The sequence below is a fragment of the Callorhinus ursinus genome, unplaced genomic scaffold, assembly GCF_003265705.2.
Source record: "Callorhinus ursinus isolate GAN/ISIS: 27379988/994484 unplaced genomic scaffold, GSC_fseal_2.0 scaffold48, whole genome shotgun sequence".
Taxonomy (NCBI): domain Eukaryota; kingdom Metazoa; phylum Chordata; class Mammalia; order Carnivora; family Otariidae; genus Callorhinus; species Callorhinus ursinus.
The window spans coordinates 10507998-10517822 of NW_027397110.1; the positions used below are offsets into that span (position 1 = coordinate 10507998).

The 9825-nt window shown below is 59.1% G+C and overlaps 1 protein-coding gene across 2 annotated transcripts in view; it reads left to right on the forward strand.

Moving 5' to 3' along the window:
* The window catches only part of RAC2 (Rac family small GTPase 2), a 15686-nt gene extending 7738 nt beyond the window's left edge, over window positions 1-7948 (forward strand). Inside the window, exons 3-7 of one of the 2 annotated variants that reach the window (XM_025881523.2) lie at window positions 1678-1795; window positions 2450-2512; window positions 2904-3063; window positions 6091-6094; window positions 6443-6572. In XM_025881523.2, the coding sequence (XP_025737308.1) occupies window positions 1678-1795; window positions 2450-2512; window positions 2904-3063; window positions 6091-6094; window positions 6443-6503 (406 nt within the window). In that variant the 3' untranslated portion in view covers window positions 6504-6572. Of the gene's footprint in view, window positions 1-1677; window positions 1796-2449; window positions 2513-2903; window positions 3064-6090; window positions 6095-6442; window positions 6575-7207 lie in introns of those variants that run through there. The other variant, XM_025881522.2, reaches the window with a different exon arrangement.
* The last annotated feature ends 1877 nt before the right edge of the window (window positions 7949-9825 follow it).

Below are 9825 nucleotides of genomic sequence, written 5' to 3' on the forward strand. Positions count from 1 at the left end.
TGTGTGTGTGTGTGTGTGTGTGTGTGTGTGTGTGTGTGTGTGTGTGTCTTTCTCAGAACAGGTGTCTTTGGAGTCACTCTGAAGCATTAGGGCTTCTTCAGCCTGTCCCTGAGCAGCATTCTGTGAGGGCTTCCTGGAGGAAGGGGCATTCCAAGGGCTTCAGTTCAGTTTGCTTTAATTCTGATGCACTCACTGGGTGCCAGGCCTGAGCCTAGAGATGAAGCAGGCATGGGCCCTGCCCACATGGAGCCTATGGCCCCTGGCAAGACAGAGACACACTAACTGCCTGTTTAAGTCAAGATAGAGCGGTTGCCTGAGGGAGGGAACAATGGGCTCTTTCCAGGTGAGCCACAGGGAAGAAGGTGGCCTGGAGGTTGCCCCACAGAAGAGGAACTGCCTGGGCACGATTTTGAAGTGTGACTAGGAGACAAGGGTCAAAGGGGGCAGAAGGGTATTCTAGAAAGAGGCACAGACGGGAACAAAAACCCTGGAGAGTGGGTAGGAGTGCATGGTCAGGGTAAGTGGGAATGTTTGGACAAAGAGAGGTGGGGAAGGGCATTCTGGGCAGGAGCAGGTACAGGGAGGTGGGCAGCGCAGGCCTTGCCCAGGAGACGGTTTGGCTGGTGTATGAGGGGAAGAGAAGGAGGAGGAGCCTGATGGAGCAGTGCAGGGGATGCAGAGCAGGGCCTTCATGGGTGGCCTCAGTGAGGAGAGACAGAATGATGATCCTTGGCCCTCATGGGCAGGAGGTGAGGGCGTCTGTGGAAGCATAGCTGGGGCACGCGGCAGGGAATGCTAGAATCGCGCACAACTGGTTTCTCACTTAGTTTGTTCACTCACTGGCTGTGTGGCCTTGGGCAGGTCGCTATACCTCTCTGATCCCAGTCTTCCTTCCCACAGGCTGAGAAACCAGCACTTTTCTCTCAGGGGTATGTGTAGTGAGAAATACTGTTGGGTTGAATTAAAAGAAAACCTGGAAGCTTGTTTGATTGCCCTGGAGGCCTCCCTGGTGCTAGTGGGAGACTTTGGCGATCACTGTCAGCACCCCTTGCCCCAGCACCCTTCGGGCATGCGTCCTACCTGTGTGTGCTGGTGGCATTTCTTGAAATTGTCTGCGACAGACGGCTTTCAGTGTGCACTCGGGGGTGGGCTGGAAGACCAGGGATTTAGCGCCGCAGGCCATCCTTGTGCCAATGGAATTCAGAGATGCTGGAGAGAGACCCCAGGTCGTGCCCCTCAGGGGCGCCCTGTCTTCAGTGGCCCCAGTAGTAACGGCTCACTGACTGACCCTTCCTTGTCTCTTCCCCACTCCCCTCCCGAGGCTGCCACTGTACCAGCTACTCGGCTCAGGGTTTGCTTCGGGGGGCACCCCACCTGCCACAGGGGTGACCGACCTCAGTCCAGCATAGGAGGTGGGGAAAGTCGGATCAAGCCTTAGGGGGACTGGCGTGCAGCCTCACAAAATCACCTCTCAAAGGACAGGCAAGGGCAGAAAGGTGATTGGAGACAATATTTTCCTCTTGATGCTTACCTGCATTTAAAACTTTTTAATGTAATGAATCGGTAAGGAAACAAAAGAAAAGCTGAGTGCCCAGCACCATGCGGCTGCCCATGGCCACCCCTCCCCGGGTCTCGGCCTCCGCACGGAGCGATACTGACCCTACTGTCCTCCCACAGGTTCGACAACTATTCAGCCAATGTGATGGTGGACAGCAAGCCCGTGAACCTGGGGCTGTGGGACACGGCAGGGCAGGAGGATTACGACCGCCTCCGGCCACTCTCCTACCCACAGACGGTGAGCTGCCCTGCCCTCCCGGCTCCAGCCGGGGCTCAGCCTGCTGCCGCTGGGGACGGACACCCTGGGGCCCGTGGCTGGGGACCCTGCCCATCTCAGCAGTGCCCTCCTGGGAGGAGCCGGGCCTCCTCCCCGCGCCCCTGCCCGCCCTCCTTCGGTCTCCCTGCTCTCACTGTGCTCATCTCCCCAGCCCCTCTGCCTCATGGGCTCTGAGCCCCCTGGCTCCCCGTGGGTGGGGCAGGCAGACCCTGGATGGGGCCCCAGTAGGGAGCCCCGGACTCTGCACCCCAGGGGTGCTGGGGAGGGGAGGGAGAGATGGGGGGCAAGCCTGCACCTGTGGCTGCTAGACCCTAGCGTCCTTGGTTCTCCCTCCAGGCTGGCAAGGGAAGGGCTTCTGACCAGATGACAGGTAGTGAGCGCCTGGTGGGGAGTACGGGTTCCGTGGCAAGCCCCTGACCTCACTTTCCCCATCTGTAGAACGGAGTGGTAGTGGCACTGACTGCAGAGGGTCGCGTGACGATTCACCACTTAGGACAGGCCTTTCGGAAGGGTTGTGTAAACAAACAGCTCAGGGGCTGCCCAAGTGTGGAAGGGCCCGGGCGGGATGCCTCCAGGTCCCCTCTCATGGGTGACCGTTGCCTGCTCTGTCCCCAGGACGTCTTCCTCATCTGCTTCTCCCTTGTCAGCCCTGCCTCCTACGAGAATGTCCGGGCCAAGGTGAGCAGCACAGAGCGGGGCCTTGGGGCCTGGGGGCCTGGGGGCCTTGGGGGCTTGGGGCAGGTGACCCCGAGGGAGGGAGGGAGGGGCCGCAGAGCGTGTGGGCAGAGGGTGTCCCCGGTGCCAACCGGCACTGGGGGTGAGACTCAGAGGGGGTTCAGAGGGGGTTGGGGTCATTAGCTGTCCTCCCCACCCCCTGTAACCGTGCCCCCTCTCTCCTCCCCGCACCTCTGCCCGCCTTTTATCTCTCACGAAATCTTGCTTCTTCTTTTCCTGCAACCACGCGCCCCCCCCGTACCACCTCACGCGTCTTCTCCTCACCCCCTCGCGCCCCCTCTCCTCTTCTCGCCCTTGGTGCCCCTCCTCTTCCCACGCCCTGCCCGCCTCCCAGTGGTTCCCCGAGGTGCGACACCACTGCCCCAGCACACCCATCATCCTGGTGGGCACCAAGCTGGATCTGCGGGACGACAAGGACACCATCGAGAGGCTCAAGGAGAAGAAGCTGGCTCCCATTACCTACCCGCAGGGCCTGGCCCTGGCCAAGGAGATTGGTACGGGGCTCGGGCTCAGAGAGGGGAGCTGGCTGCAGGAGGACCCCGGCTCGGCCTCGTTGGGGACTCAGGGGGGCTCCCGGGCCGCTGTGCCATGTGCTGGCTGGGCGACCCCGCCTGCGTCTCCGTGCCTGGGTTCCCTCACCAGCAGAACGTGGCAATAGTGACCGTTTCCAGTGGTCGGGGGAATCAAATGAATTCACACCCGGGAGGCCCCTGGCTCAGCACCTGCGTGCAGGCAGCACCCCGGCTGGGTCGTGGCGGTAGTAATAGTATATACACTCCCCAAGCAGATGCTGACATTAGCGCATTGGAGCTGACAAGGGGAGGGATAGAGTGACGTGTGCTGTGGTCGCGAGCAGCCAAGTCGAGCTTAGGTTTTCCAGGAAGGCTTCCTGGAGGAGGTGCTTCTGCCTTAGTTTGAAGGGTGATTTCCCTGCTGCCTCTTCCTCACCACCTTTTCCCCGGCCCACCTCCTCAGCCCAACTGCTCTTTGCCTCCTGATCACTGGGCCGGGAGAACTAAAGTGACTTCTCAAGGTCACACAGCCAGGAGGTGGCAGAACTGGGATTTGAACGCAAGACAGCAAATTGCTGGCTTGGGGGTCTCCTTGTGGGGGCTCGAGGCTGCCGGCGCCAGGGAGGCCGTGACTGGTGGGTCTGGCCTCTCCCGTGGTGCCTGGGCCTGCTGTCCCAGGCCAAGTCCTGACCCGCCTGCAGCCGGGGGTTGGGACACTTGCCCAAGAGCCTGGCAGCCCCAGCCGGGTTTGACCACTATGAGCAGTGGCCAGCGGCCCAGGGCACTCTGCCTTGCCACAGGGTCCTGCGGGCCCAGGGTTTGGCCCCTGAGTAGGTAGGGCCTCCCCACCCCAGGCCTGCCGCAGCCCACCGCTCTTCCTTCCGCCGGAACTGGGAGGGCTCTGGGGACTCACATCGCTACAGGAAGAGAAACCACAGCTGCCACCTCCCCTTTCCTGTGCCTAGTCCAGCGACAGGGCCATCTTCCTCAGGGGGCCTTGAGCTGCCTCTTAAGCCTTGGGTCCTGAGCCCCGTCCTGGGGTCTTTGGCTCCTCGGCCTGCTGGCTTTCCTCACACATATGGGGGTTGTATCCTTGCATTCTCTTGTTCTCCGGCCAGCGCATCCCCCCAACTCCTTCTGCCCAGGGCTGACACTCTAGCTAGCATGTGACCCATCCCCTTCTAAAGCCTGTGCTTTGGGACAAGGAGAAGGGGGGCTGGAAGCCTGGAGGCTGGTCCTGGCTCTAGCACTGATGGTGTGTGTGACCTTGGGAAAGTGGCTCCCCCTCTCTGGGCCTAATTCTCTCCATCCGCACAAGCTGGCCCGAGTGATCCCCAAAGGTCCTTTCTCCTCTGTAAGGAGGTGGCTCGGGGTCCTGCCTTCGTCCCTAGCCGATCTCTCCGGGAGCTGATCCCAAGTGAGGGTGGGGCAGGGGCAGCGACTCTGAACTTGACTTGGACCAGCCTAGGCCAAAGGGGAGGCCCGGGAGACCTGCGGGTCTGATGAGGTGGACAACAGCTGTCTCTGGCTGAGCCTGGGGTGGCGAGTTGTGGAGTCGAGGCCCCAGCCGATAATCACTCTAGTCACGGCTGGCTGACCAAGACCAAGCACTTCCTGGGCGCTGGGCCACTGGTTCAAGGCCACCCAGCCGGGCTGGGGCAGAGCCCAGATTCAAAGCCAGGCTGCCTGGCTCCATCAGTCATGGCGATCAGGGGCACCTGCCGCCTCCTAGCCTGCCCCCACGCCCTCTGCAGCTCCTCTGCCCCACCTGCCTCAGCTGGACAAGCTGTCCCAGGTCACCATGTCCTAGACTGATGGGAGGCTCAGGCACAAAGAAGGGGGCTGCCCAGAGTCCGAGGGTGGTCAGAAACAGAGCTGAGGGGAGCGCAGCCTCCCCGCTCAGGACCCTTGCTCTGGATGCTGCTGGGCCAAGGAAAGCAAGAGGGAGGCAGGTTCCAGGGAGGGGGCAGTTGGTGGGTGTGGAAGAAGTGGACACTGGCTATGGTCCCTTGCAGGGAGACGGTGGCCAGATGCCCAGCGACACCCTTCTAGGCACAGAGGGTTATAAGGTGATGAGGCTCCCGGACCGAACCAAAGGGAGCTCTGGCCCTCCCAGCCAGGCCCTGGGACCACTGCCCATGCTCCCTGGTGGGAGTATGCTCCCGAGTAGAGGGGAGACATCCAGCATGTGACTTTGTGCAAGTGACATGCTCTCTGAACCTCGGAGACAGTTTCCTTGTCCCTGCCCCACTTTTTCTTTCTTCCCAACCCCAGGTCATCCGTGGGCTTCCTCCTTCCAGGGGCTGCCCCCTCGGAGGTCCTGGCTTCCCTCTCCCCAGCTGTGTGTCTCTGGGACCCAGGCTTCCCCTCTCTCTTGCCCTGTTTCCTCATCTCTAAGTGGGGAATCACAGTATTTCTTCACATGGTTTTTTGGAAGCACCCAGCTCAGGGCTTGGCAGGGAGCAGGTGCCCAGCAGAGTTGGCCTGCTTCCTTTCCCCACCCCAGAAGAGCAGACTCCAGCATGGGGGCAAAGTTCTCCTTCCTGCCCCTCTCTTACCCTTTCTTCCTGAAATCAGCCCCCAGCCCTCTCAAAGAAGGGGTTTTGGGGTTCCTTACCTCAGGGAAACGGTGCTGTAGTGGTCATGGGAACTCACACAGGTTCCTTCCAGAAGGTCAGGGAATGCTGCCCCTGGGAGTGGGGGCTCAGCTGGCCTTTCTGGCCATCTGGGCCCTAGGCTCCTGCCCTAAGCCATAAGGTGGGAGAAGGCCAATCCCCTCAGTGGGGAGGGAAAGCTCTCTCATCCTGCTCCCTCACTGATAGCCCCCAGCCGCCCCGAGGCGGGAGGAGAAACATCCAGCATGTGGCTTTGGACAGATGACTCCCCACCTATGAACCTCGGTGTCCCTGTCTGTAAAATGAGGTGGTGCTAAGGAATGGTCAGATGACATTTGGAAGGTCCTGGTGCCTGGGCCGCGAGCGCCTCGGGCCTCCTGGGGGAAGCATGGAGGCGGGTATGCGGCTGTCTTCTAGAAGAAACTGAGGTGTGGAGAGATTCAGTCACTGTAGCTCGAGCTCACCCCCCACGCCCCCGCCCAGGAATGTTTCCAAATGCCTGCCTGCCTTCCACAAATTAAGGGTTCCCATGTCTAAGAAAGATACAGACCTGCCCTTGTGGGTCTTAGCCTCTCCTCTTGAGATCAAGCTCCTTGTTCCAGGCATGAGGAAGTGGAGGGGAAGGGCAGTGGTTACCCGACCCCCCGGCCTGGCAGAGTGTGGCTCGGGAGAGGCTTCTGCCCAGGGCCGTCCCCTGACCTCGGCTTCTGCTCTCTTGCCATTCCCCCCCCCAACGGCCCCGCCAGACTCGGTAAAATACCTGGAGTGCTCGGCCCTCACCCAGCGAGGCCTGAAGACTGTCTTTGATGAGGCGATCCGGGCCGTCCTGTGCCCCCAGCCCACGCGGCCACAGAAGCGTCCCTGCAGCATCCTGTAGGGTAAGAGCGCCTCCTTCACTGCTCCGTGACCCACCCAACCACACACAGCAGGCTTGGCAGGCTCCAGCCGGGAGGGGTGTCCAGCTGCGGCTCCGTGGCCTTCCGCTTCACTGGGAAATGGCATTTAGGCCAAGACAGAAGGGGGAGTATCAGAGTGGCCTTAGTTTCCTTATTTGCCTGAGCCAGTCTGACTCGGTGGAGCCCGGGTCCCAGAAGGAAGGTGCAGGGTGTCAGAAAGTGCCAGAGCCACGGCAGGGGTGTCATGAGGCTTCCACTCTGCCAACCCCGCAGGAGGGACAAGGGATGGAAAGATGCCTTCGGCCCCTGCCCTCAGGAGAGCCCGGCGGAGCCAGGGAGATCCAACACCCACTGATAAGGGCGGAGGGGGGGCGGGTGGAGCTGAGACTCCTGGGGCGGAGGAGGGACCCGTGTGGGTCGGAGGCAGCCTGGAGAGCTATAGATCAAGAAGGATGGACGGGCCTTGGTGTGGTGGGCCCGCAGGGTGGGCTGGTGGGAGGGTCAACCCGGAGAAAACATGGGAGGTGGCAATGAGCTTTGAGTGGGGAAAGCCGTGAGGGGGCAGGCGATTCTGCTCGCCCCCAGGTTCTCACCCTCTGCCTGTCTCCCTTCCAGGTTGCGCCCAGCCCTCCCAGCCAGACGGCTGTGACCTCCAGGGTGCTCACCCAAAGCCCGGCGGCACCCCAGCTGGCCCTGCTGTCCCCTCCCTGTGGTGTTTCTTAGCAGATGGCTGCAGAGCTTGGTTGCTCATCTTCTCCGGGCTGGAGGCCCCCTGGGGCTGGAAGGCTGTGAATTTGCAGGCTCCGCTCCCGATCCCTTCATGCTCCCACCTTCACAGGGGCCAGAGGGGAGTCACGCTTGCATTAGTGTGGCCAATGTCCACTGCCGCACGTGGCAGCATCTATCCCTTTACCCCAGCCCCACCCGATGCCTGAATCCCCTCTGGAAATTTCGGGCTGGAGGGTTGCCAGCCACCACTCGCATACCTTCAGGGATGGGTCGCTCACTCCCTCCTGAGGCAGGCTACTCCAATATTGATGGTCTTGCTTGTCTGAAAGTTCTCCTTCTGAGGTAAAATGAATGTCTCGGACGTTTGCTCCTGGTTCTCCTTTTTGGAACAACATAAAACAGATCAAATTCTCTGCATGTCGGTGGGTACCTGCAACAGCCTGGTTCCAGCTGTCTCCTGTTGTCTCTCAAGTCTGTCTATGCCACTCACAGGATCCTGAGCTACATTTACCTGTGGGAGTCTTGAAACTTTCAGACCCTGTCAGGCAGGACTTTTGCTATTGCAAATGGAAAACCTAATTCAACCTGCTTAAGCAGAAAATAAATCTATTGATCCAAATTTGGAAATATCATGACTTCAGGTGCAGTTTGATCAAGGGGCCTCAAATCATGTCATCAGGGCTTGCTTTCCTGTACCTCTTTCTTTGCTCTACTTTCCGCTGTCTGGTTCATTCTCTGGCAGGTGACTCTCAGAGCATCCTTCCAGGTTCAAGGTTAGGAAAAAAAAAAAAAAGAAAAAGAAAAGAAAGAAAGGGGGAGGGCAAGCTTCTGCCCCAGGCAAAGTTCTAATTAAGTTTTACCACTTCAACCAATCATATTTGACCGGGGTGGGGGTGGGGGGGATGTGCTGAGCTCCGATTGACCAAGCCTGGACCACCTGCCATGCTAGAGCAAGGAGTGGAGGCAATGGCGTAAAAATCTTGCATTCTAGGATGGAGGGGTTGGTTCCCAAATGAAGACTGAGACCTTGCTGGAATTTGGCTGTGTGGGTGGGAGTCAGGCAGCCAGAACTCCCCAACCTCCACTCTTGGAGCTCACGGGAAGTGTCCCAACAGTGTAAGAAAGCAATGCCCATCAGGCAGGCACTAAGCAAAGGAGAGTTTCTTTACTAGAGAAGGTGGGGCTGTTGTAAGGAGTTAAGTTCACCCGTCAAGTCCAACAGCGCCTGGTGTGGAGATGGTCCCACCGTAGTGTTTGTTACTTTACAGGTGCCGGCCTTTCCGGCACTTGATTACTGATTACTGGATGATTACTCTTCTCTATCCCAACTTCATCCATGCATTCAATGCATATTTATCGAGCACCTTCTCACTCTGTTCTAGGTGTGGGGTCCAGCGTGGCGCACGAGTTCCTGCCCTCGTTGGCTGAGCCTCTAGAGAGGCTACAAGGAAGGAATAAAAAGAAAGATCTAAGACCCCACCCCTGATAGCACAGAAATCCCCCAATTCCCAGCCAGCGAGATGCTTTGGGTTTCTATCTTCTGCTCCCCCAGAGCTGCCCCCCCAAGTCCTGAGGTTCGGGGACAGGGCCCTCCAGCTCACTGGCCTCCCGGGATCCCCACCCTCTTGAAAGGGGCTGGGTTCAGGGGGGAAACCCTGTGGTGCTTCTCAGTTTCAGCTCAGACAAGGCCTTTATGTTTTTAAGGTTACGTCTCCTTGGAAACCAGCCACCCCCGTGAAAAACCCACATAAGCATGACGCAAACACAGGCCCCACACCTAATACGTTTGTTGTTTAGAAGCCCTGGGGCGCCCCCTCCAGTTGGCCAGAGTCTGAGGAGAGCGTCTTTTGCTCCCTGCTCTTCTGGAGCCTCCCGATAAATCTGGGACCCCTTCTAGTGGGCCCGGGGGCCCGGTCACGCTCGCCTCCCTTTCTCCTCCCCTCCACCCTGAGACTAAACTTTTGTTTCCTCAAAGCCACTTTGACACCTCTTTCATCCAAGCCCTTCCACACCCTGGTCTGGTCCTCTTTCCTCGAATGATTACCTCTGCTCCTCGAACTTCCTGCATGTCGAGGGCAGGAGCGGGGGAAGGGGCCTCTGCCGTACGCCTCTTGCCTGGAACCCACCCCAGTGGGCACAGTCCTCGCTTTATGCCGATAATAACATCAGCAAATAAATTCTCTTGCCACTGTGTGTTCTCACCTAGCACAAATGATCGCCTTTAATCCCTAGGAGCCTTCCAATGTCGGTTCTAGCAGCTGGGGTTTGCAGACGCACAGGAGGGCACGGGAATGGGAGCTAGAGCTCATCTCACCACGACAGACCCTCTACTTTCCCACCTTCTCCCACTACCCCCATCTTTCTTGCTAACAGATACCTAGTTTCGGGCAGAGCAGCAAGGTATCCAGCCCCAGACCAAAACACTTGTTTTCCCAGCATGCTTTGCAGCAGGGATCCCAAGGTGCACAGCACTGGCCAAAAAGACAAGTGTAAGTCAGCTGGAG